Raw genomic sequence first — 25,978 nt, 5'->3', positions numbered from 1 at the left:
AGATCAATGCATTTTAAATAATAAGAACTTTATAAATCAATTTTTTGTATCTCAGACAAAATAAGATAGACCTGCATGTTATCCCTGAGCCTTGTGCAAAACTCATGATGAGGTACACAAACATACACATTTTGAACTAAAACACTGAAATGGCAAGTCTTCGCAATTTCTTGAACAAGATGCCTAAAGGTACCCATAAAATAAAACAAGATTTTATTGAACCTGGATGAGAATTGCTATTTGCGCTCAAACTTGTACAAGGTGCACCCAAACCTATTCACTCAATAAAAAAATATAAAATACTACAAAGTGGGTGGAAAAAAACATAAAAACTCCCTTCTGTACCATTTTTAATCCAGGTACAGCATAGCGTTGAGAGTAGCCCCGACCACTGAGCGGTTCTCAGAAGCTCTTACATTAACGCTGTATGGAGTCTTTAAATGTCCTCGCTGGCAGGCACTGGAGAGCAACAGCAGGCCCATATGGGCGCTGAGCATGATGCGGTCCTGCCCAGATCTGGTGACAGCCTCGGAATCAATCCGAATCTGAGAGGATGATCACTTCTGGTTCATATTGGGTTGACTTGTTCACCTGTGGAATTAAGCGTTAGAAAGAATTCTCTTCATTCCACCTCTATGGGGCCAGAATTGAGGCATTTATACTTGTATGTGTACTTTTCACTTTACACCCATAAAAAGACGTTTGCTTGCATTGAAAACAGTTTGTGTTTGCAAAATGCTGAACAGAAATACGCCTCAAGCGATCTGTATTTTTAATCTTTTTTTTTTTTACCATTACAAAATATGAGGTGCAAATCTTGAAACTGTGTTCAGGAATCCAAGCACTCTTGTAAATACCAACCTGCGAGTGCAAATTCAGACTTGCGCGACCAATCCTGGCGCAGAAGACGCCGAGGGCGCCAGAGCACAACATTACGGCCAGATGGTGTAATGTTGATGGCAAGTGGTCGGTAGTCTGGGAGTTCTGATTAAAACAGAACTCGCCTGCCTCACTACTCGACATCTTGCCGTAATGTTGTGCTTAGTCAGTTGCCAGGATTGGTAGTTACCTTACCTGCAGCTTTGGGATTGATTAATTTCCTAGCCAATCAGATTGGTGGGTATGCCAGCAAATATTTTTCTGCCAGCGCTATGCAAGTTGGTGCCAAAATGATTTGTGTGTGCAAGTCTGAACTTGTATTTGCAAGTTGTTATTTGCAAGAGCGCATGGATTCCAGTTTGTATGCAGTTTCAAGATTTGCACTACGTATTTTTTGTATTTGAAAAACATTCTATCTTGTTAAAAATACAAAAGCACTTGACTCATATTTCTGTTCAGTAATTTGCAAATACATTTTTTTTATTAGTGTGACCAAACCTCTTTTTATGGGTGTATATGTGTAAGTGTATATGGCAGAATTCTGAACACCATTCAAATAGTTTGATTGTGATTTACTCCCCACCATGTATATAAATTAACTGAACCATGCCTGAAACTCTTATTTATGAACTCACCTTATTCTTCTTGGGTGGCGGAGTTGACTGGGAGCTGCTGACTATCTGCAATGCTGGGTCCTCGGAGGTTGAATCTGCCTGCAGGGGGCTGCTAGCCACGCTCACACCCACAGAGTCACTGCAGGGAAGTTTCCAATAATTCCATTGGTTGAACACTTTTATGCAAGGGTCTAAACACATCAAGCTTTAGAACTTATCTGGTCCAAAATCAACTCTAGCACAAATGACTGAAAATCCTAAATGCTGACCATGATAGAAGTAAAGCACAGTAGACCACCAGCACCACTGTAACTACTGTCGCTCTGGATAAGGGCGTCTGATAAATGCTGTAAATCTAGATCTCACTCTTGTAGATGACTGGTAGTTTGGGCAAACTGACCACTTGAGATGGGTGGCTAGTTGGTAATAATGATTAAAATGTTCTACCTGCTGCTGTGTTTATGCCTCTTCTTGTCAGTCATTTCAGAGCTGGTAATTCTTCCCTTGCGTTTTCTGCATAAGCGCTGGGATTTGTTGTTCTCTTCATCACATGGTGATGGTACTGATGTGTCCTGATAGGTCGAGACCACCACAGGCGATGGTGGCAAAGAGTCCAGATTGGTTGTGATTGGCTCAGTGTGACTGCTGACAGTGGGGTGGCTGGAGACACAGGAGTTGCTGTCGTTTTCAGACTGACTGGGGCTGTCTGAAATGGAGGTGTTTTGGGGTGCTTTGTGTATCATAGCCTCAACTACAATAGTGTTTCTGGTCATGTACATATCCTCAGGCTCCCCTTCTCTTTCCTCATCTTCCTCCTTGTCGTCTTCATCCTGGTTAGAGGATTTTACTGACGTTAAGTCCCCGTTTTCTTCAATCTGACTGTCAGAGACATTTGTCTCGTCATCCTTATCATCATCATCATCATCATCCCCTTCAACGTCTGGGGAAAGAAATGGAATAAAACAGAAAAGTAATTAAATTCCACGAGAGCCTGGGGAAGGTGGGTTAACTGAACAAATCACAGCATATATCAAGTCAAAAATTAGCCTACACATGTTCAACCATCCCCGCTGTCTAAGCCAAGAATGTGATCTGCTGTCATCACACAGTCACTGTCTTGAAGAGCCTCAAACATTGCATGATATCTCACTGTTTTTAATTGTGTTCAACAGTTTAAAAAAAAAACAAAAAAAACTTTTTAACCCTAGAGACAACTAGTAATGCATCTGCAGACTGGACGAGGGAAGCAAAGTGAGCATAAATGATCTTTGGGAATTTTCTTGATTGTTTGGTGAGACTTGAATTGCTCCATCTGCAGGTATTTCTTACCCGGTCCCTCCTGGGCTTTGCTGGCCTCGATCTCTTCTTCAATATCAGGGTCAGAGGACACATCATCTTCCTCGTCTTCCTCTCCATCATCATTCCCATCTTCATCAGATCCTTTTTCTGCATTTGGCTCTTCTGCTGTGTTTGAGGTGTCCTATTTGAGAAAAGAAAGCCCCTAAGTTCACACAGTTCACACACACCACAGTACCAACCAACTTTATTAATAAAACACTTTAACATTCAGTCCTAGGACCCAAAGTGCTGTACAACGAATTGAAAGAGAGAGAAAATATATACAGAAAAAACTAAAATCATAAAATAAGGTATGACTAGGCTTGTAAGGCTGTCAATTTGGCAGTCAAACTTAAGGTCAGCATCCACCTTTACCATTAAATTTGTGACTGTAGGCCTAATATATTGAGCTAAAGAGCCTAACTCTAGTTTGGAGGTCACAGTGGAACACCCAAACAATTACCTCTGTCTTATCATCATTACATTTTAAGTTATAAGACAGCCAGGCCCGTAAGTCTTCAAGACATTTTAGTTTAAAGAGACATAGATCTGACAGTCATCTGCATAGCATTGGAATGCTATACCAAGTATAGACCCAAGCAGGAGTAGGAATAAAAGAAAGGACTTAAAACGGAGCCCTGGGGGAAACCATACAGAAGGGGAGCAGAGGGAGACACATGGTCACCCAAGCTGACACAGAAAGTTCAATCCTTCACACAAAGACTTGAACCCTGATGCCCACCCACTGCTCCATGAAACATGAAAATAAAATGACCCACTGTATCAAAAGCCGTAGTCAAATCTAAAAGTACAGTAATAAATATATTGTTAAAAATTTTAAAGCACCAATTCAGAGCTGTGTAAAGACCTAAAAGGGACTGACAAACCTCTAAAATATTTTTGCTGGAGCAGGAACCAGACACAGAAGGGCCATGAGCAACAGAAGAAATAAATGCCCTACTAGAAGAGACTCTCAATGGAAAAAGAGCAGGAAGATCTCACAGGCAGTAAAAGAAAGTTCAGAACTCTGTGTTCTTGAAGCCCCAAAGACAGAGTTAATGATCCTAAATGAAACCTTAGGATTGTTATAATTAAATAACAATGACAAGAACATTCTTCTAGCTTCTTTTTTATGGCCGTCTGAAAAAGATGCCAGCAGTCCTTTAATCTTTGAAAAGACACATTGTCCTCTTTTCCATTTATGCTTGGCACGTCGACATTCACGTCCTATCGTTCAGCCAAGGCTCAGATTTGATTTCAGGCTGCAGGGTTTTTGATGGTGTCCAGTACAGTCTGGCAGGTTGAATAAAACCAAGAGCTCATCTCCGGTAGAGGAGTTAAAAACACACAACGCCGCCGAACAGTAGCGCAAGGTTTCGCTGTAGTGTAGGCAAGAACAACATCAAATATTACAGGGCTATGGTCAGAAAAGACCGTGTCACAAACCTCCAGGTTAAAAACAGGGAGACCGGGTGAAAGAACAAGATCCAGTGTGTGTCCATGTTCATGAGTCGGAGCAAACGCGCATCGCACAAAATTAAAAGTAGTCACTCTCTCACCACGTTCTTGTTCTCTTCCTGCTTTTTTTTCTCTAATGCCTTTTGTCGTTTCTTCCTCTCTTCCTCCTCAATGTCATCCTGTTGCTTTGCGTATTTGGTGATTACTTCATCCAGGCCAGTGATGGCCACCTGCCTGTTCTTCTGCAGCGTTTGACGTAAGGACAGGTCAGCAATGGCAGGGTCGGAGGCTAAAGGGGCAAAATCACAGACAACCAGTCAACTACTTCTCCGAATGAGCACTGGTATTATTACTGCATTTGTAGAGTAAAGATATTAATAAAGCTGCCAAATAAATATTCTGAATGAATGAGTGACAACAGTCATGAAAAAGCTCTCATTTATACCACCAGTTGGACCTATTCCTCATGCTGCAGGGTTGACTACAGGGTACGATTTACTTAAATACTCAATTGCACTACTATGTAGACAAAAACTGGAATTCACTGGTCTTCAATTCTACATCCAACCTGTGCAATATAAGGTTGGTAATGGAGTGGCGTTTATTTATTGTTCTTTATTAGAAGTTTCTTACACCTCACTGAATGCCACTGTACTTCACTGTGTTGCTTGTTTGCACCTTTTGTTGAATGTAATGTTCAATGTCACTACACGATGCATTGCAGCCTCCATTCCTCCTGAAAATATCTCGTCTACGTGGTGACAAACGAGCAATTGCTCAAAAATACTGAATCTCCACAGAGTGCAGCTGAAGCACTGGTACCGCTGTCATCAGAAGCACCCGCTTCCGTGTGTCGCCTCGTATCCATATCCGGTACGAATGCGCCTCACTATGTAAGCGCCCTTACTCTGACTGTAGCTGTCGGTAAGGCGGGAGCCAAAGTTGTACACCAGGTCCAGGTGACGCCGCTCCTGCAGAAGGTTGCCCGTCTCCTGGAAGGCTTCCTGCGCTGTCTGCCTCACCTGGTTTGGGGTGAGCAGCAGATTGTGGCGCTGGTTGGTGCGCTGCACCAGCTGCATTATGTCCCGAAAATCTGGTGGGTTTTCCTTTAAATCGGGGCGGTTGATAAAATGCTCAATCTGCGGGAAAAAACATTTCTACATTAGGGACTCTTTCTAATACAGTGTCATCAAAAACAGACAGAAATGTTTTAACTCGTCATACCTTCTTGTTGATGACAGGGTGGCGTGATCCCTTGAACACAATCCGCTGCTCAATGACTCTGCCAGTCAGAGTGCTGCACCCTTTCAGCTCACAGAGCTTATCATAGATCTTCATCATCTGTATGTAGCCAAACAAATGAAGAAATTAATTAGGGAAATTGTCATTGTGAAGCACAGAACATGGTGACACAATGAAATGTGTCCTTGGTGAGCAGTGTGTGAGGGGACGGTACTTTGCTCAGTGGCACCTCAGCGGCTTGGGATCTGAACCAGCAACCCTCTGGTTTCCTTACCCACGAGGCCACCCACATGTTGATCCAGGATTGCATGGCCACCCCGACAGGCCTGCAGCTACGCAGAACCATCATTTGATTCACTGTGTGTTCTGACAGCTTTCTATCAGAACCAGCATGCACCTTTACGGCCAACAACACTCGCTCTTCTACTGGATCAGATGATAGTCCAGCCTTCACGCCTTCTTTGGTCTACTTTGTTTTGCAAGTCCTGACCAATAATTGCAGCTCTGGAGATGCAAATCACAGGTTGCTCAATGCTACACTTCATCCCTGACTTCACGGTCTAGCCACTGTAATGAGGTAATCAGTCTTATGTCACCGGTCAGGGGTAATAATGTTATATGTGTGGAATTGGTGAAAAGATGAAGAATTTTGTTGGGCGAATTCATAAGGAGTTTATTCTGGTAGAGCTGGAATGGAAAAACAGAAAGTAAGAACGGGAATGAGAGAAAGAGAAACTGTAAGCAGGTACGCTGAGAAAAAGAAACAGAAACTGTGTGCGTGAGAGACAGATTCGGTTGAACACATTTTTGAAGAAAAACTTTGGAGGTGCGAAAAGATGGAAAACGAAAGAGCAATTTTGCTGCAGGTGTGCCATGAGAGAGTAAAACAGTTCAAATAGTTTAATTCTGAGACACGCTGAAATGTGGTTGGAAATGCATGGCTGAGATTCCTGACCTTCCGTTTGAGTTTGTGCTCCTGGATGTAGCTTGAATCCTCCTCACCCAGCTCATCCAGACTGAGCTCCTTCTTCTGTAGACGATGAATCTCCTCATCATACACCTTCAACAGGTTCTCCAGATACGCTATCTGAAAGACCACAACAAAAAACAAAAAAATATGAGAAAAGATGATGTGATTCAAAAGACAATGTAAAAAAAAAGTACATAAACAGGTTCTTTACTGAGATACCCATCATGCACCAAGAGAACTCAGGTGGATGGAAGGAGATGAGACTCAAGCACCACACCAATTTACATTCTGTTAGTGGTTAAATTAAAGGTCACCTGACATGAAAAGTTTTTTTTGCTTTTATATTGGTCTTAGTGGTCCCCTAATACTGTATCTGAAGTCTCTTTCTAAAATCCAACCTTGCTGCAGAATTACAGCCACTTTGATCCAGTCCCACAGTGAGATTCCCCCAGGACGCACCGCTTTGGTGTCTCTAGCTTTAAACGCAAATGAGGAGGAGAGAGGTGGGACGAGGAGGAGCGCGGCTTATAGAAGTAAGCGGGCATTCACAGAAATTATGCCATCAACACCATTCACCAACCACAATGTTTGGCGCAGACAGGAAGTCATGTCTGAGTTTTTCCCAGAAAAAAAAATATGACGACATAATGGGCCAAATTCCAGATCCGACCATCTGAGCTGCTGTAGAATGACCAAAACACACTTAACACTAATCGCCATTTCTAGCTACTGCAGGGCCATAGACAGGCTAGAGGAACTCATATTAAATGTTAAATAATCTCACAAAATGAAATTTTCATGTCAGGGGACCTTTAAGCCCATAAACAGGTACAGCGACTCTGAGCAAGAGTTCAATAAGAAACATTTCAGGCTCTGCATTTACAAATCCACAAGACAAGTAACGGACGAGCACAGTTTACTGACCTGTCTTCTGGATGCCTTTTTGACTTTCTTTTCCTCCTCACCCGTAACCCCGTCCTCATCCGGCTGTGCCGAGGTAGATGGAGCCTCGATTGCGTTGGCCTCTTCCTCCTTCATCGGCCTTTTCGTCCCTTCCTCAGCTGCAGGCGTTAGTGTGGAGAGCCTCCTCTTGGTGGAGTGCTGCTTGAGAACGGTGCACAGCTCATTGATGTAGACGAACGTTTTTGTCTTGTTCTCCTGGGCCTTGGTCAGGCAACGTCCCAGCGTGTTCCGGAACTCCACCGAGGAGAGGAACTCCGGCGTGGCCTTTTTGTGCTTGGCCTCCAGGAAGGTGAGGACCTCGGGGCAGTCCGTGGTCTGTTGCTGGCAGTATTTAACAAACTGAGTTGGGAATAGAGCACAGGGGTCAAAAGAGGAAAATACGGGATGGTAAAAATGTGAGAAAGTATAAAAGGTACTTTATTTAGCAAGCTCTCCTACCTCAGCAAAAAGGGTCTCAATCTCCTTCTGCAGCACAAAGCTACTTTTTTTAGCCGAGGCGAAAGGAGACTGGGTGATATGGGTGGGCGCGGGCAACTGGCTGTTTAAGGTGATCCGTCTGGTAGTGGGAAGAGAGGAGGAAGATGATGGCTCTGATGATGACATCTGAAGATGCTCGTCTTCCTCATCATCGTCCAGGATCACAATGCTGTCCATGATCACAACTCCGTGGTCGTTTCTGCTCCGGGTGAAATGATAAAAGAAAATGCAAATAGGATATACACAAGTCATCCAATTTAGAACAAAACTGAAGAATCAAAAGAAGAAAGCGGTTATTTAAAACTCAAACAAGGCTCTTCAAATCAGTGAACTTTTACTCTAATTATAGTATTTCACTCTTATTTTATTTCACTTGGTTCCTTCATTCCTGTAAAAGAGCATCTCAACAAGCTGCTTATGATCAAAAAGTGAGAAATACAGAAATTCTGAAGAATCTGATTGAACCAAATGTCTTTGTATAAATACGAAATATTTGTGTCCTACGTTTCTTCACAGCAACCATAGGCTTCTCTTGAATTGGTGTGAATTATTTTTCGACTGGTAGGGTTCCTCTTCTAACGAAGCGAACTGAAAACCGAAGCTGACCGTAGCCGTTCTATCAGTAGTATATCTAGTCGGTGTAAACTGGTGACCGGGCTGCTAATATCGTCCGGCGTCAGTTTAACCACCGACCGATCATTGTTGTTTTTTCAATTTCTCGTCAATAAAATGAAAACTGTGCGACTGCCGACCGGTATTCGGGCAACGAATCCCCGTACCGTTAATACACAACTCCCTGCGGTTGTGTTTTAGTATCTGGCCTCTTCGCGTGATGGTTTAATCTTCGGTGTTTCAGTATATAAAGGTACAAATATACCACAAGGTAGGTTAGCAGACTAGCTCATTCGACAGCTTTCCTTGAATAAACACTGAACTCTGAATTCAGGCGACGCTCTTAATTCCAACCCAAGCGAACAGAAATATTTTACACGTTTTATACTCCAAGCAAAGCACTTCTAACGCACCATTTAATTTAATTTCTGAAACTTACGAGCTTGACGCAGGACTTCCAACTTGAACCAGTGAACGCGAGAGGGAACCCGGAAGCATCCGGCTCACTGATTCGCTGGTCTCCAGTAAGAGCGCCGCCCATTGGCTCGCGGTGCTTTGATTACTTCGGCGGTGTCGTGAAGCCGCTTCCTCGTGTTGTCCACTGTTCCTTTGTCACCAAACCGATCGGTCACCAAAACTGATCGGTCGTTCGTCGTTATGATCACCGAAAGAAAGCAGCGCATATTTTTACTGACCAGTTAAATTAGGCTAGATGATTAATCCATTTGGAATAATCTTCACTTTAATGTGGTTATTATAATATGTGAATTCAGTGACATGGAAAATACAATTTTAATAAGCTAATTCTAAAAACAACAGTACAAAAAAGTAATATTGGTATTATTACTTGTCATCATATAACTTGTCATCATGCTCCCATGTTTGTACACCAGATAGAATAAAGGGAAATGTCATCTGACTGCTTTGTAATAAGGAATAAAGACTATTTTTTTATTTAATTTTATGAACATTTTATGTTTTATGAACATTTAAACACATAACAAAAATCAAGAAAATTAAACAAAATCGCTCAAATTTAAACAGTAGTGCCTTCATAGATAAAAAAAAACACAGAACAATAGTTTCTCCAGAAACAAATTAAAGTACAAAAAAGTTGTTTTTCCAATATATTCCTGACTTTATACACTTGAGTGCATTAAAATACATTAATATTACACAGCTCTTTCTATTATGGTCCTCCTGTTCAGTTTTCTTTCTGAAAATGAGAAACCAGAGAAGCAGGTAAGAACATGTCGACAGACTGGTGGTTGCAAAATTTAAAATGATTCATTATGGAATTATATTGCCAATAAATCCCTTTCCCAGACAGAAGTGATACAACAGCATAAAGAGAAATGTACCTTCTCATTTCTGTCCAAATCAGTAGTACCTGCACCAAAAAAGAAGTGAACATAATAATGCAGCTGTCCACAGAATTGCAGAAACTGTAATTATGAACAGAGGGGTGAGGACAAGCTGGGTGCATGATCTCAATAATGGCCAGAATTATAATCGGTAATTTAAAACACATACTGAAAAGCTTTCACCTGGTCCTCACCCCATGAAGTATGCATATGAGTCAAAGCTAAATATATAACATTAATAGCAGGCTTTCAAATAAGTAGGTTTCAAATGTAAATGGTTGGTATACCTGATGAAGTGAAAGTCCAAGAAATTATTTTAATCAGACCATAAAGCACCAAAGCCACAGCAACCATCGCCATAGAGTCCTCAATAGAGGGAGCACTTACTCCTGTTAGATTAACAAAAAGTAAAACATTATTATAACTATATTAACTAAATAAAATATTTGGATTCAAATGCACACAGGCTTCTTACACATTTTTACAAAATAATTTTCATGACTTTTCAATTATTCTAAGGCAAATTTTCAAGACCATATGTTCTCTAAAATTTCTGTGCAAATGTGAAAAAAAAAGCACAAAAAATCAAACTACATTGAAACTACATTGAATAAAATTTATGACAACCCTGAAAAGAAGTGTTTCTTCCCCCACGTTCACACAGCCAGAGCCAGAGTAAATTACTCCAGAAACAAATAGACATTTACATTTAAATTTACATGGCTTTTAGAAGGAGACAGAAGACTGTGGATGTGCTGGAATATTGAAGTAACGCACGCAGCACCACAGGACGTGGTTCACTACATAAAGTGAAAGTGAAGTGATTGTCATTGTGAAACACTGCAGCACAGCACATGGTGACACAGTGAAATGTGTCCTCTGCTTTTAACCATCACCCTTGGTGAGCAGTGGGCAGCCTCGCCCTGGGTGAACCGCCTTCTTGATCACATTATCTCCCCTGCAAAGACACTACAGACCTGTGCTAGTTTTAAACATTGTAGTTGTAAATGTAGAAACTTTTCTTGTACAGTCTTCCGGGAACTATGTTCTTCGTTATACATTCACGTGTCAATCAGACTTCAACTACTTTTCCTCGACTTTATATGTTTATTTCGTATTCCAAACTTTTAAGGTCTGGAAAATTTTCTTTTCAAATTCCATGACTTTTCCAGGTGTTTAATGACTGCAGGAACGCTGTGCACAGAAACTACGGGATGGGCCAGATCATGAGTTCTCCATCATGTGTATTTCTATTGTCACCTACCGATGATGTTTAGAGTCACATTGGTCCTTCTAGTTCCACCTGCATGAACAGCCACACAGGTGACCTCTCCTCCACGTCCAAGGTCCAGCCTGGCCAAATTCAGCTCCAGTTGGGTGCTCTGGCTAATGGTTCCATCAGATGCCTGACGATGGCCTGTCACACTGCCCTGGCCCAGGGACAAGGATTTACCATCGAATCCCACAAACTCCCAGGACAGATCCAGAGTGAGAGGGAAGAATCCTGACGCCTCACACTGCACAGACACAGACTGGCCAGGCACAACAAGAGGGAGCGGGTTGGGGAACACGGAGAGGGATGGGGGCTCTGAAGAAAAAAAGAGAGAAAAAAATAAATATAGTTGGCATAAATATTTCACTCATTTAATAGCCATACAGTCTATTAATTTAATTAATTTAATTTTGTAGCCTTCAAAATTACAGACACTGTCACACAGTAATTAAGTAATTGCCATTACTCATTTATTAATTTCCTTACTTCCTAACTGTGTATAAGTAGTCTGTTCTAAACATATAATGAACATGATCTTTATGTTTTATTCTCCATTTCTGCCCATAAAATGTTTTTTTTATGTCTGCCAGCATTGAAGAGATTTAGAATGTCATAATACTACTGTTATAATATTATATTTTTATAGATTAACTATAATCTGCCTCTTGCCTGATCTTAAGTGTGACACATTTTCAACTGTTAAACAGTCATTGGATATTGTACTGTATTGTACTGTATATTGTACTGTACTGTATATATTGTATTGTACTGTATATTGTACTATGTTGCTTGAGAGACATTTACATTTACCATTTACAGCATTTATCAGACGCCCTTATCCAGAGCGACTTACAATCAGTAGTTACAGGGACAGTCCCCCCTGGAGCAACTTAGGGTTAAGTGTCTTGCTCAGGGACACAATGGTAGTCAGCGGGATTTGAACCTGGGTCTTCTGTTACCCACAAGGCTACTACCCACAGCGTGTTACCCACAAGGCTACTACCACCCTTCTCTCACACAAACAGCCACGTGGCTACACCCTTTGTTCAGGGTGAAAGCACTTGCCTAATCTAAAAATGTGAATGCTGTAATAATCAGAATGGAAGTACACATAGAATGGCATGATATTTAAAATATTTTGAGGCACTCATGTGAATTTAAACAAAAAAACCTAATAACATCTCCACCCCCCACAACACTGAGTATTAGGGTCAGTGTCTGTGTCTGCGTGTCATGTCGTTTACAGCCGCAGGCACTCTGGTAAGTCCCGATACTGTAATGTGCACTTGGCGTGGCTTCTCTCACACTTCCTGGTTGTGGTTACCGCCTCACCTTCCCTCCCCAGGTCCTCTCGGCACGGATGGGGATCAGCCCTGGTGTAGCGAGTGCAACCGCAGAAGGTGGTGCCAGCATACTTTATTTCACTCCGAGACAGAGAAGGTCCCCCCTTTTCCCTTCAGAATTTTTGCGTTTCATTAAACTGTCCTTTTTTTTTGTTCCTCTCCCTCCGACCTCGGGTAAGACAGATAAGTGCACTTATTTTAGCTGACCTTACTTTTTGTGTGAAACTGGAGATACCATGGGGGTGATATAATATCTATAGCGGGAGCAACCTGCTGGATACACAAACTGTTGTCCCACCTTATTAACATAAAGAGATGGGTCGTGGTAAGAATCTCGAAACGTGTGACCGGGGATGGTGACCCCTGACACAGCTTCACCTGGCATCTTATATAACACTGAATAATAAGGCATTGATCCCTCTCTCACACTACCATGAAGTACTAGCGGTTCTAGTAACTGTACATTTTTCTGTACGTATACGTCCTCACCCACTATGTCCAGGTCCATCGTCACCTGGGCCAGTACGTTAGGCAGGTACACTGTGCAGATGTAGGTTCCTGAATGGCGGACCTGGGCTTCCTCAAGGACCATTGATGCATTTCCTGTCTTGTACAGGGCATCCAAATCCAGCTCGGCGCCCATTTCAGTGGTGTCAGCAAAACGGTCATTTTTGGCATCGTAGGCAAGGACCAGACGTCCCTCACCCCGGAACTGATAACGCCACTCCACAGAGAAGCCCACCCCAAAGAGGGGAGAGGATGGATCCACCCAGAAACCACAATCCAGCATCACTCGCTCGCCCAGTCTGGACCGGACTCCAGCAGTTTTGCTGATTATACTGAGGATCACTGTGTGAAAGAACAAATGACAAGTGAGGCCCTGCAAAGGGCGTAGAGAAAATAAATAAGAACTTAGCATTTATTGACACCAGACACTAAAGTTGGGAAACAAGTAAAAACATAATTTATTTAAAACATATTATTTATGCGCTGTGATATTCCTGTGTGTTTTCATAAACTTGTTTCCAAATAACGTGATGTTCTAATATCAAAATTTACAATGAACATAGAAAAGGGGATTTAAATAAAAAAAATACTATTTATCCTAAATGTGGAATGAAAAATATTGTTTTATTTTGTATAATTTAACAAATTAGCAAGATTCTAATGTATGCTCAGCTATGAAAACAGGCATTTTAGTATAAGTTATTTTCTGTGGGTACAGCAGCATGATTTACCACTTGGCTCCTGGGATCCTGAGGGAGCCCGCATCACATTGGACAACACCAGCTTTCCATCGAGGCCCTGTGCAGACACAGACAACCACTCTGCTTGCAGGTAGATGGGGCTCTGGGCCGTATCAGTCAGGGCTCTGGCCCACGGGACAATGGAGGGCTGTGGGCTGAAAGGGTTGATCTCACACTGGGGCTTCTTCACGCTGCCCTTAGGTCTGTGGAGGGGGAGCTGGCAGAAGGAACCAGCAGGGTCTAGATGACAGGAGAACAAACACAGGGCATGAGAAAGGGGATTTTACTCATAACAAGCACATACAGACATAAAATGTCCCGACACAGACTAGACAATCAGGAAATTGGGATAATGCCATAGACAACAGGAATCTCCGGACTGGAATGTGGAGCTGGTTTTGGCCACTGTGCCTATTTTCTGTTCTCTGGACTTTCATAATTAAACTTTCACAGCATCATACACTGTCTCACTTCAGTAGTGATTTATATAAACTTATCTGGGGGCAGCGGTGGCCTAGCAGGTAAAAACATATACATGTATAATATAATAAGCTAAACTGGTTACAGTAAACCTGAGCACTGACCAGTGACGTAGTAGATTCTGGCAGGGCTAATGTCTGCAGGAAGAGGGTGCTGCTGGGTTTTGGATTCCTCGCTGTGTGGCTCAGTTCTGATGAACATCATGGACTTCTCCTGGCTCATAGCTGCCGAGAAACCTCCTCCTCGTCCTGGTTTCTCCTGGACAAACCAGCACTCCATGTCAGGACATCTGTTTCCAGATACTGTGGGAGATAATGAGGCTGTAACAGCACTGCTCTACATGCAGCCACAAAATTAAAACAAACGCATAAAATTTGTGATCACTTCACCCCTGAACTGATAGAATATTTAGCAGGCACTCTTAATCAGAACCAGTTACAACTTCCTAAAATCTAATACTCTCTCAAAGGCCTTTAAAACATAGTTATCTCTATGTACAGTGTACAGTGACCCTGGATTTATTGAAAGGCATGTATAAAACTAAGTTGTTGTTGTGTCCTGCAAGGATGCTATGATGATGCCACCAACAATTCCCACAGATGTTCGATCTGGGGAATCTTGAGTCCATCTAGACACTGTGAAGGCACATACAGTAACATTAGATTAGATTCAACTTTATTGTCATTACACATGTACAAGTACAGGGCAACGAAATGTAGTACATCCACATGATGCCCAGAATTACAATCATTTTGGAGCTGTTCTGACCCACACTTGTCACAAGTTGCCACAAGCTGCTCAGATCCTGACATCTGCATCTTTAGAAAGATGGATCATGTGGCACAACAAAGAGCATTATAAATTCCACAAGTATTTGCTTTTCTGTGCATGGACACCAGAGAAATGTAATTTAAAGATCATGTTCACATAGAATATGGCAACGTTTGCATCTCAATAGTATATTTATTTCTTCGAAATGCGCAGGTTTATATTCAAATACCGGCTACTCACCATGAAGGATAAGCGCTGCAAACGCGATAATGCAGATTTTGTAAATAGTCGAGAACTCACTCATGTTTGCGCTGTTGAAATGGTATCGTGCAGCGCGCGATACCAAATGTCAGAGTAAAAATATACCAGAAAAAAAGAAAAATCCCCGTAATTTCCCCACAATAACTGGCTTTTACTTTCGATTCTGGCGCGCATGCGCGTCACGGCGTTGATCGCGGATGACGACGCCGGAGGCCGTGAGGCGTCACGTGATTTCTAGAAAATAGAAACTTTAACCTCCCCCCCTCTTCACGGTAAATGCGTTTATAAGAAAATGATTATGAGGTGTGTCTCCACGTGCTTTAACTAAAAATGACCACAGCATAGTGTTCAGTGTACTATATACCGTGTGATTATTAAAAAATGTATTACATAAAAAAAAAAAACATGCCCTGTTACAGGTCTGATTGGAGCTGTGACACATATGCTGCTGCAGCATACTGGTTATGTCCTCAGTTCGAGTCCCTAAATTCTACAGGGCAGTGGGTTGCCACTGAGTAAAGTACCATCCCCACACACAGCTCCCAGGGTGTCTGTCATGGCTGCCTACTGCTCACCAAGGGTTGAAAGCAGAGGACACATTTTGTTGTGTCACCATGTGCTGTGTTTCATTTAAATTTATATTTAGCTTTCATTGTGTGAACTATATCTGATTGGTTGAAAACTCTACAGCTATGCTCAAATGTGTTTCTGCACATGCTTCAGCTAGCTGTAGGTTGGCTCTAAGCAATTCTATTCGTTATTAACATTAATATTCTGCTCCTGGTCCTTAGACAGGATTTTATGTGTTTACATTATACTCACTGTTTGGGGTGGCCACAGTGGATCAACCGGTCTGGTCTCTCCACACAACAGAAATTTTAAGCCGGATGCCCTATATAATGCTTATATGTATATAATGCTGTAGTCACACTGGGCAAGAATATTCAGAACCAAGTGCCAAATTAATGTATACAAGGCACAAGACACAAAACATGTGTGGTGACGGCCTCTAGAATTATTCCCTTTTGAAAGTACAACAAAACAGTATAAACTAGGTGCTAGGGCACACTTTACTGGGGTACGAGGATCGGTGCTGGCCGGTGCTGATCAGGGTCCTTCATGCTGGCTGTGATCAGTAGAAGGGAGATTAGGAGCGAGGCAGTGAGGCTGGAGGTAGGACAACTGTCCAAATTAGATGTATTTTGTTTCTGCAATATTGAATGAAATAAAAAAACAGTAACAATTTTGACTGTATAATATATATGCAGAAAATATGCTGTAAATGGATGACCTTGTATTGAACCTAGTATTTATTTTTACTGTTCACTTTTGCATTTTATAAGCCTGTCTTGACAAGTCTGTGCTTTTGGAACAGCTGCTTGGGTATATATTTGTCTGGGCTTGTCTTGTTTGAATTAATGTTTCTGCTTCTTCTATGGCTGCATTTCACCTCACCTCTTCACACAAGGTGGATCCTTCACAGTCTCCTGCACTGATATTATATATTATATATGTTATAATAGTATGATATCAATAATATAATAATATAATTATAACTGTATACTATTAGAACAATATTTGTATTAATGTATTAATTTATTTAGAGATAGCACTATTGGGGGGATCTGTATACTTAAATATAGTTAAATATCCTGCGTTCTGCTGTTTATTTTGTGCACATGTAGTGAAGGATTTTTTTCATCTTACACTGAAAAAAGTGAACACTGGCTAAACCTAAAAAAACTGAAGTAATCTGTCCCACCTAATATTTTAGCATTATTTTATTGCTGTAAGGTAAATGAACAGGGTAACAGCGGGATTTAGATCAATGCAAAATGATTAGATTAATTAGTTTTTTTAAAGTTTAGCCAGTGTTCACTTTTTACATTTACAGCATTTATCAGCCGTTTTTTCAGTGTAACTACGTAAAACATTCAGTATTAAACCAGCACAAACCTATTTAAACTTGGTTCATCCGTAGTCATTTGAAATGGAACATTTCAATGTGAGCGCGGGAGGAGCTTCGGTCGAGAAATGACTTCTGGTCTCAACCAACCGGTTCTATACTCAGTAACGATCGCAGGGACCTCCAGCTCCTCTAACATCAGCAGAGCGTGAGGATCTAATTCTTTCAGGGCGATGTGAGGAATCTCGAACAATCTGTCACAGTCATGATCCTTCTCATCCTGATCTTTCATCTTCTGATCTTTAAAAGCGAGCTTGCATCAGGAGGTTTGTAATTTTTTTGCTTAAATTATTAAAATGGTTATATGGTAAGATTTTCATATATGGGTGGAGCTTTCCTGTGTTGTTAATCTTTTACGATCTTGTGATAATTCATATAGACAAAATCCAGAACAGAGAATACAAAATGGAGTATGTTATAAAAGTCGAGAACACAGTAGACGGAAGATGGGCGGTTATGGGGAAGGGGGGAATAAATGCGGAATCGATTCTCCTCTACATCACGTTCATCTACATTTACAGTATTTACCAGACGCCCTTAACCAGAGCGACTTACAACCAGTAGTTACAGGGACAGTCCCCCCTGGAGACACTCTTGTTCGGGGACACAGTAAGTGTCTTCACGGAGAACGACAGACATGGAGGAAATGAATCAGGTTTTGATTGACAGGGCAGTTTCTGACCAATCAAGAGCGAGTGGGCGGGACTGGCCGTAGTTGGAGGAACCTGCAGCCCCGACTTCTACCCGGATTTTAGTGACGCTACTGGTTTCAAACAATTGGTTCTAAATCATCACGAAGATAATAGGGTTTTCCGCGAGGTTCTCTGTTGGTCTAAAGTCGAGAACAAAAGTAGAGGAAGGAGCAGAATTGGTGGAGGGGGCGGAGTTAAAGGCGGAGTCGGAGCCGCTGTTTTATTGTCTAATGCGTTGACAACTGAATACTGAACAATTGAAGCATATAAATAGATAATAACTATAATCTGATTAGTTCACAATTCTGTAACTATTAACAATAGGCAGATGTGTTTCTGCACATTTAGAATTGTGTGGCTCTAAGCAATTTTATGCAATGTAAGAATTTTTCTTGGAATGAATATCCTGCTCCTGTTCCTTAGAAATAATGTTCCTTCAGTAGTTTTGGGTCTTTACATTCTTCACTAACCTACTGTATATAATCAGCATGTCTGATTAGGCGTACATGACTGGAGTCCTGTTATAAGGACCTGTTGGGCAGCAGACCAACGCTGCAACATTTATGTGGACCCTGTTACCTGCGGGTTTGTTTTTATTTGTTCCCTTTGTTTTCCCTGTTTTTGGCCATCGTTCCATTTTCTTTGTGTTAATAAATCATTGTACCCAGTACATCCCATCTCTGCGCATTCTCCCCCTGTCAGCCTGCGGATGTCACATCCAGTATTTCAGTTTTGATTCCTCAGTGTAGCACAATAGTAATTATACACCAAAATATTAACAGTCAGGGTGAGGCTCTTGTTTATAGTGCAGCTGTTTATGTGACTGTCATAACACAGTCATAACACAAAAACAGTCTGGTATACTGGAATTGATGTGTTTTATTTGAAGATAAAATGAAGATATTTCTAAAAAATGTTTTGTTTCTAAGACTTATTGGATTTATGAATTGTATGTTTAGTGGATGACAAAAATAATGTTTAAATTGAGCAACTTGTTGGCAGGGCTGATCTGTTTCAGGGTGTGACCGACAAGATAAAAACAAGTGTCACGCCATGGAAAATAAGCAGGGGGCGCAATTTCATGACATAGTGAATTTTTTTTAATGACGCTTAACCACAGGGGCTGAAACACAAACAAGCAGAAACCAGAAGCGTTGTCACGCTGGTTTGACATGGCGGGCAGTAGATCTGGAACTATGGCTGGACATGGCGAGGAAGAAGGATGCATACACATGGCGTCATAAGACAGGGGTTTAAAACATGGTGAACAGGACAGGGGGAGACATCCAGTAACAGTGACCCAACCGCAAACAGACACAAACTGGGCAGCTTCATACAATCAGACACAGGTGAAAACAATCAGGAAACATAATAACACAGGACCAACATGAAACTTCGGTCTGAACCCCTTCCAAAACAAGAAGGTGACAGAACAGGACAGACAGGAGCAGTGATCTGGATTGTGACAACAAGGAAACAGAATTCAAGCTTGTATTTTTACTGGAATAAACATATATTTAATAATCATAAACACAATTATATTATATCCTGTCAATTTTTTGTCATTGCAATATTGAATGAAAAAGTATTGCTATTGCTATTAATTAATCCAGTATTGATATTATGATAATTATGTAGAAAATGTGCTGTAACTGGATGACCTTAGTTAGTTAGTTTGTTTTTTTATACCAGCCTGTCTTGTCAAGCTTGGATCATTATTTGTGTTGGTTTGTCTCGTTTGAGAAAAATATAAAGTTGTTTGATTCCTCCTGCTTCTGTTTTGTCTGTATATTTTAATACCTATGGAGTTGAAGTGGTTTATATCCTCTTAATATCCTCAATATACAGGGTCGGCCATTTATATGGATACACCTTTATAAAATGGGAATGGTTGGTGACATTGAACACATTTTATAAGTGGTCAGAAACTTGTAAATAACTCATGAGAGAATAAAGTTACGTTAAAACCATGCACACCTTTGTTTTTCTTGTGAAATTACCAATAAATTTGACGTGTCACATGACCCTCTTCCTAAAAATTGGATCCAATGGCCGACTTGAAAATGGCCACTATGGTCACCCCCCATCTTGAAAAGTTTGCCCCCTCACATATACTAATATGCCACAAACAGGACGTTAATATCACCAACCATTCCCATTTTACTAAGGTGTTTCTATATAAATGGCCCACCCTGTACAACCTTGTTGTCTTTACTTGCTGTGTGTTTGACTGCAGTGTTGATACATCCTACAAGACAACACTTATCAGAATTTTTTTTCATCTAAGCACAAAATCCATTAATGATGGCGATTATTCAGGAATTTATGAGATTATAAGATTCTCTGACTGGCTGAAGCGGCATCTAATAACCATTTTACAAAGTAGAACAGGAAGTAGCTCCTTAATTGTGCTCAGCAGGCTGCAGTACCGTTTTACACGTTCAGCGAGGTTTACATCCAGGAAATCTGTTTCAGAAATAAAGAAGTTTTTTAATCTGAATATGGTGATCATCTAAACATCCTGAAGTATTACAAATGGTATCAAGTGGTACCTGTCTGGCCCAACACTGTTTTCACTGAACATTTCATGGGAACTGTGTATTGGCTTGATGAATGGAACTGTTTTAGGGGTGTTCGCCCAGGGCACCAAACGGGCTGGTACCGCCGCTGTAGGTGCGTGATGACGCCCTCCACTTTAATAACGCTGTCCAGACTTTGATCTTTTTCTTAAGGTACCTTATTTATTGTTGCAAATATTGTCAAATATTTGCAATGATCGATAGCTAATATGACAGTTCATAAACACAAACATACAAGTGGCGAGTATGGTGGCAGAGGATTGAGACAGTATAAAAACAGTATAAAACAGTTTAATTGGTCCGTCTAACAACACCTGGAACCTGCCTGTTAGTTCCCACTTTATATACGTTACTTCTACTGAGTAAAAGCCCAATTCAATGATGCCACTAACCCTATATTGGGTTAATAATTTGTTTACTACAGTTTAATAATCTAAATGTCCTGTTTCTTCTCCAACAGTGATTCATTCCTGGACAGGACTGTACACAGCAACTACAGGAATAAAGGATCTTCCTGAATTTATTGGTGTAAATTTGTTCGATGATGAAGTGACTGGATACTTCGACAGTAAGAACAACCAGTTTGAGATCCGGCAGGACTGGGTGAAGGAGCTGGGAGAGGAGTATGTGGAGGATCAGACAAAGAGCTTCAGAGATTTTACATGGAAATTCAAGGAGAATCTGAAAATGATCATGATTGAATTTAATCATACTGGAGATCAAGGTAAGATCAACAAGCACCTTCATCCTCAATCCAAACACCTCTGAAGTTTTATTTGTTGCCCAGGGATGAAGCTTCTATTATAACTCTACAGAATTAAGTAGAAACTGTGAAGGCAAAACTTGTTAGTTTCAGCAATTCTAGAAACGTTGCTTAACATTTGGCACATTTCCTCTGTAATATCAGTGAAACACTAAACTGATCTGGAATTCACTGCTTCTTATAATGAGCACAGAGAACTTGCCCACCAGGAGCCACCCATTCTACACTCATTCACTGTCCCCCAGTTACCACCATGATTTCTCAATTTCTGTGTAATGAGTGTCCTTGCCTTCCTTCATTCTTTTGTCACTCATTTAGCTCTATTACTGTAGTCTAGACAACCCCAAGTGTTGCCTTTTGTTCACATTTAGGCCCCAGTGGTGTTTCCTTTGTGTTTACCTTCATTAAATATCATTGTCGTGTACTGCCTCATGCATCAAACTCCTTGATGTGACAAGAATTAGTTTCCCCCAATGTTGAGCATTTGCAGCTCTCCTTTCTCACACAGCTGAAGAATAACACACACACACACGCACACACACACACACACATGCACACACAGAACTGCCCCAACAGTTCATGTAAACTCTCCACATCTTCACGTTATTTATAATAAAGTAATTATACAGAATTTACAAAGTAAAGAATTTGATGACATATTTATATAATCATAAACATAAACCTAAAACTTCAGTTATTTATGTAATGTAAATAAACCAGTTCTTTACAGTAAATTCATGAACAGAAAGTGACAAAATTACAAAACAAAAATCAAACAGGAAAACAAATGATGATCTTTTTTCTGATTAAAATTCTCTCTCTGAAAGGGAAGTGATTGTTGTAGGAAAAGTGTTTACCTTATTAATAATTATTTATGTTTATATGGCATTCCTCTCTTCTACTATTTAAATATACGATGTGCACAGTAGTGAAAGTGAAGTGATTGTCACTTGTGATACACAGCAGCACAGCACACGGTGCACACAGTGAAATTTTTCCTCTGCATTTAACCCATCACCCTGAGTGAGCAGTGGGCAGCCATGACAGGCGCCCGGGGAGCAGTGTGTGGGGACGGTGCTTTGCTTAGTGGCACCTCAGTGGTAACTTGGCGGCTCGGGATTCGAACCGGCAACCTTCTGATTACAGGGCCGCTTCCTTAACCGCTAGGCCACCACTGTCAATGTTGTGCTGCATTTGCAAATGATCTCAAGTTCAGTCGTGAGCAGGGACACAGCTGTGCAAACCACAACTAGTCCTGTTTTCTCTGTGTGTAAACCACAACTAGTCCTGTTGAGTCCACCCAGGACACCACCCTCTCATCTCTTATCTGAGATGAAACATGTTGTGTTTTGGTGAAGCTCCAGGTCTTATTTGGAGTTGGTCTCCAGGGCTCCACACCCTTTTTCCCACAATAAAAAAGAACAGAGAGCAGAATTGTTTCAGAACATCCTGCATCGCGCACAGAGATCTTCTCAATAAATTCATCTGGAATCTTCTCCCACGGTCCGCGCCTTCCTTCCTTGTGTGGAGAAAATTTCCTTTAGTTTGTCATTGTGAAGCACACAGTGCACACAACAAAATGTGTCCTCTCTCTTTCTCAGGAGTTCATACTTTACAACAGATGTACGGCTGTCAGTGGGATGATGAATATGGAGCTACAGATGGATACAGTCAGTTTGGTTACAATGGAGAAGATTTTATTAAACTGGATTTGAAAAACACTGATTGGGTTGCTGAAACATCACAAGCTAAAATCATCAAGCAGAAATGGAACGGAGGTGAAGCTTATTACTGGAAGAACTACCTGGAACGTGATTGTGTTGAGTGGATAAAGAAGTATATGATGTACGGGAAGATCAGTCTGGAGAGAAAAGGTACAGCAGCACACAGAACAACACAGAGAAACACACAGCAGGACTGATATAATGCTGAGGTGCTCCTGGTTTGGTTATTTGTGGTGGTTTTGGAGCTGAATCACTCTCAGATGCATCATTATTAGTGTCGGGGTAATTGGGGATTTAACAGCAGGGACGTGACCACACACCCCTGTCGAGCTTTACATGTGTGTGATGCTGCGTGACGTCTCTTTTTGTTTTATTGCGTTTTCAGACCATCTTTCTGTTCTCATTATTGAAACCGCTTTATTTTCAACATATTGCGCTTGTGTTTTTTCCACTTTTCGATGTGGTACAACAACTGCTATGTACCATCAGTAGGGATTCATGTTACAAGTCATGACTACAAACACTGTAACATAAAGAGGGGGAAGCCATTAATTGATGAATTAAAGAAGAATATTCATCAAAAATAAACTAAAACAAAACAGCAAAAGAAATGTGTAAGATACAACTGCCAGACAGGGACAAAATAAAGAAAAGAACAATAACGAAAAGAGGAATTATCTGAAAATCTGCTATTGCCCAATGACAAATAATCACAAAGTAATCTAATAATAATGTGTAACTGTGCTGCAGTTGTATTTGGAGTGTAAACTGGCAGGTAGATGTATTAAAGTGTTGAATATAAAATGTTTCTCTTCCAAATTCTCTCCCTGTCCCTCTCCTCTCTTCCTGTCTCTAGTCCCTCCTCAGGTGTCTCTGCTGCAGACAGACTCCTCCTCTCCAGTGGTCTGTCACGCTACAGGTTTCTACCCTGATAAGCTGAAGATCAGCTGGCAGAAAGATGGACAGGACCTGCATGAAGATGTAGATGTTGGTGAGACGTTGCCCAACCATGATGGAACCTTCCAGAAACGTGCAGAACTCAAAGTGACCCCTGATGTGTGGAAGAAGAACCAGTTCACCTGTGTGGTGGAGCACAAGAGTGGAGACCCAATCCACATGATCCTGACTGAGGAGAAGATCAGGACCAACAGTGCAGGTACAGGAGCTTCTAGACAGAATCATCAGTCTTCTTGCTTTAAAGTCCCTTTGATAGAAGTGTTTATAGAATCAGTTTATAATAAAGTGTGGTGGAGAACATTTCACTGTATGGTGCTGAGGACACAATTATAAAGCTCTTATTCAAGCCAGAATGAAGCTGGGCGCTTCAAATGTGCACGTCAACAATGTGCCGTTTATTAACATGGTCAAAGTTTTCCGTACACCCCGGTTCATCAAAAACTTAATTGACAGTCCATTTCAACTCTGCACCTTCTCACCATTTTTGCATCTTTCTCGCTGGTCGAAACGCATCACCTGACCGCTCATTTACTGCGCAAGTCAGTGTAAAAACCTGTCTGGTTCGGGTGAAGATCTTCAGCTCCATCTGCACCTAACGCACCACCGGGAACGCCGGGCATTACAGGACAAGTCCTAAGAAACGGCAATGAAAAAGACCAACGGGATGTAGTTTGCTCCCCCGATCTAAACTCACCCCCTTTTATGCCTCCATTATTGACCATTGATTTGACTTAATTATTAGTTTTATTACACACATTTCCATCAACTAGTCTAAACACAAATTTTTAAAACACAAAACATAGATGAATTCTTAAAGTGACATGTAAGAAACTGAATTTGAATAATCTATTTTACTATTCAAAGAATGTATAATTGTTTCTGTTCAAACTACACATTAAACGACACCTAGACTCAGACTTAACTATTGAATTTAAAGTACTGCTACTTTGGCAAATTCAGGTGGCCCAATGAAGATTATTATTATTAGTATATGTTAATATTGACCCAGTACACATTCCACACAGTCCAGTATAAAAGTGATTTTTACTTTTACTGCAGGTAATAATGTTCCAGGTATCGTTGCTGGGTCGGTGGTTGCTGCTCTCGTTCTCATCGCTGTGGTTGTTGGTGTTGTGATGGTTGTGAAGAGAAGATCAGGTGAGAGACGCAGCAAACAACATCAGTAACTTCTACACCAAACATGGTGTCATGTGGGGAAACTACTAATCAGTAAAATACTAAAATACTTTCTCTTCTCTTTTATACAGGTTACAAGAAGGTCAGACGTGAGTATTACACTCATCTCAGAAATTATTTAATATTAAGACTTTATTTTAACTTGTATTTAAACATAACTGTCATTGTGTGAATTTGCAGACGCACTTGCAGACATTCTTGGAGTGGCGGAACAAGCCATCGTACTGGGAGAGGACACTGGACGAGCTTCGGACATTCTTCAGAGGCGTTTGGTCTGTGAGATGGAGGCAGGAGGTGAGTGGGAACAGGAGTGGAGCGGCGGGGATGGAGCTCTGGCTCCGTGGGGAGCAGCGGGGAAGGAGGCGAGGGGTTGAGGCTGGGTGGACCGGGGCAGAGGAGAACAGGAAGACGGCGGGTTTGAGGACGGTTCGGGAGCGTGAGCTGGACAGGAGGACGTCTTGAGTGGCAGGAAGGTGGTAGCATGAATTATCGTCTTAGCAAAGGGGGCAAACTGAAGGTCAGGGACGGGCGAAGGTCTCGGTCACGAGGTTCAGTCAGTCAGGCGGTCGTCGTATCAAGAGCGGCAGCAAAACTCAAAGTTGAGGACAGACAAAGGTCGTGGTCATAAGGAACGGTTTTGTCAGGCGTAGGTAAAGCATTCTAGCGTCTCTGGGGAATAAATTCAAACAAGAGGGTCTCCTCGGGGTCTCCTGGCTTTTATACTGGGCGCTGCCCGCTCTCACTTCCCCTCTCTGGTGGACTGGAGGTGTGTTGGCAGTGACAATAACTTGTGTGTAACTTAAGTTAA

At 41.4% G+C, this 25,978-nt stretch overlaps 3 protein-coding genes across 5 annotated transcripts in view; 1 reads left to right on the top strand and 2 right to left on the bottom strand.

The window, feature by feature from the left end:
• LOC114770097 (major histocompatibility complex class I-related gene protein-like) overlaps nt 1-25,978 on the top strand; it is a 74,037-nt gene that overhangs the window by 47,735 nt on the left and 324 nt on the right. Inside the window, exons 1-7 of one of the 2 annotated variants that reach the window (XM_028963744.1) lie at nt 17,330-17,524; nt 20,990-21,253; nt 22,894-23,166; nt 23,873-24,172; nt 25,033-25,131; nt 25,242-25,259; nt 25,351-25,464. In XM_028963744.1, coding sequence (XP_028819577.1) covers nt 17,464-17,524; nt 20,990-21,253; nt 22,894-23,166; nt 23,873-24,172; nt 25,033-25,131; nt 25,242-25,259; nt 25,351-25,464 — 1,129 coding nt within the window. In that variant the 5' untranslated portion in view covers nt 17,330-17,463. Of the gene's footprint in view, nt 1-17,329; nt 17,525-20,989; nt 21,254-22,893; nt 23,167-23,872; nt 24,173-25,032; nt 25,132-25,241; nt 25,260-25,350; nt 25,465-25,978 lie in introns of those variants that run through there. The other variant, XM_028963745.1, reaches the window with a different exon arrangement.
• LOC114770067 (death domain-associated protein 6-like) lies at nt 12-9,065 on the bottom strand. The gene is made up of 11 exons (XM_028963688.1): nt 8,993-9,065; nt 7,903-8,140; nt 7,426-7,803; nt 6,487-6,618; nt 5,514-5,630; nt 5,197-5,428; nt 4,391-4,578; nt 2,823-2,973; nt 1,941-2,433; nt 1,515-1,632; nt 12-591 (listed from the first exon to the last, which is right to left on the bottom strand). The coding sequence occupies exons 1-11, from the start codon at nt 9,049-9,051 to the stop codon at nt 535-537; spliced, it is 2,163 nt and encodes a 720-aa protein (XP_028819521.1). The 5' UTR covers nt 9,052-9,065; the 3' UTR covers nt 12-534.
• LOC114770087 (tapasin-like) lies at nt 9,481-15,471 on the bottom strand. Of its 2 annotated transcripts, none has more exons than XM_028963726.1 (8): nt 15,272-15,471; nt 14,365-14,562; nt 13,772-14,020; nt 13,023-13,382; nt 11,182-11,505; nt 10,205-10,306; nt 9,915-9,943; nt 9,481-9,769 (listed from the first exon to the last, which is right to left on the bottom strand). In XM_028963726.1, exons 1-8 carry the CDS (start codon nt 15,333-15,335, stop codon nt 9,758-9,760), a joined length of 1,338 nt encoding a protein of 445 aa, XP_028819559.1. In that variant the 5' UTR covers nt 15,336-15,471; the 3' UTR covers nt 9,481-9,757. The 2 variants fall into 2 exon arrangements, with proteins under 2 accessions (XP_028819559.1, XP_028819561.1); XM_028963728.1 differs by having other exon boundaries at nt 15,332-15,471.

This window comes from Denticeps clupeoides, chromosome 20 (assembly GCF_900700375.1).
Source record: "Denticeps clupeoides chromosome 20, fDenClu1.1, whole genome shotgun sequence".
Lineage (NCBI taxonomy): Eukaryota > Metazoa > Chordata > Actinopteri > Clupeiformes > Denticipitidae > Denticeps > Denticeps clupeoides.
This window is presented reverse-complemented; position numbering and strand designations above follow the sequence as displayed.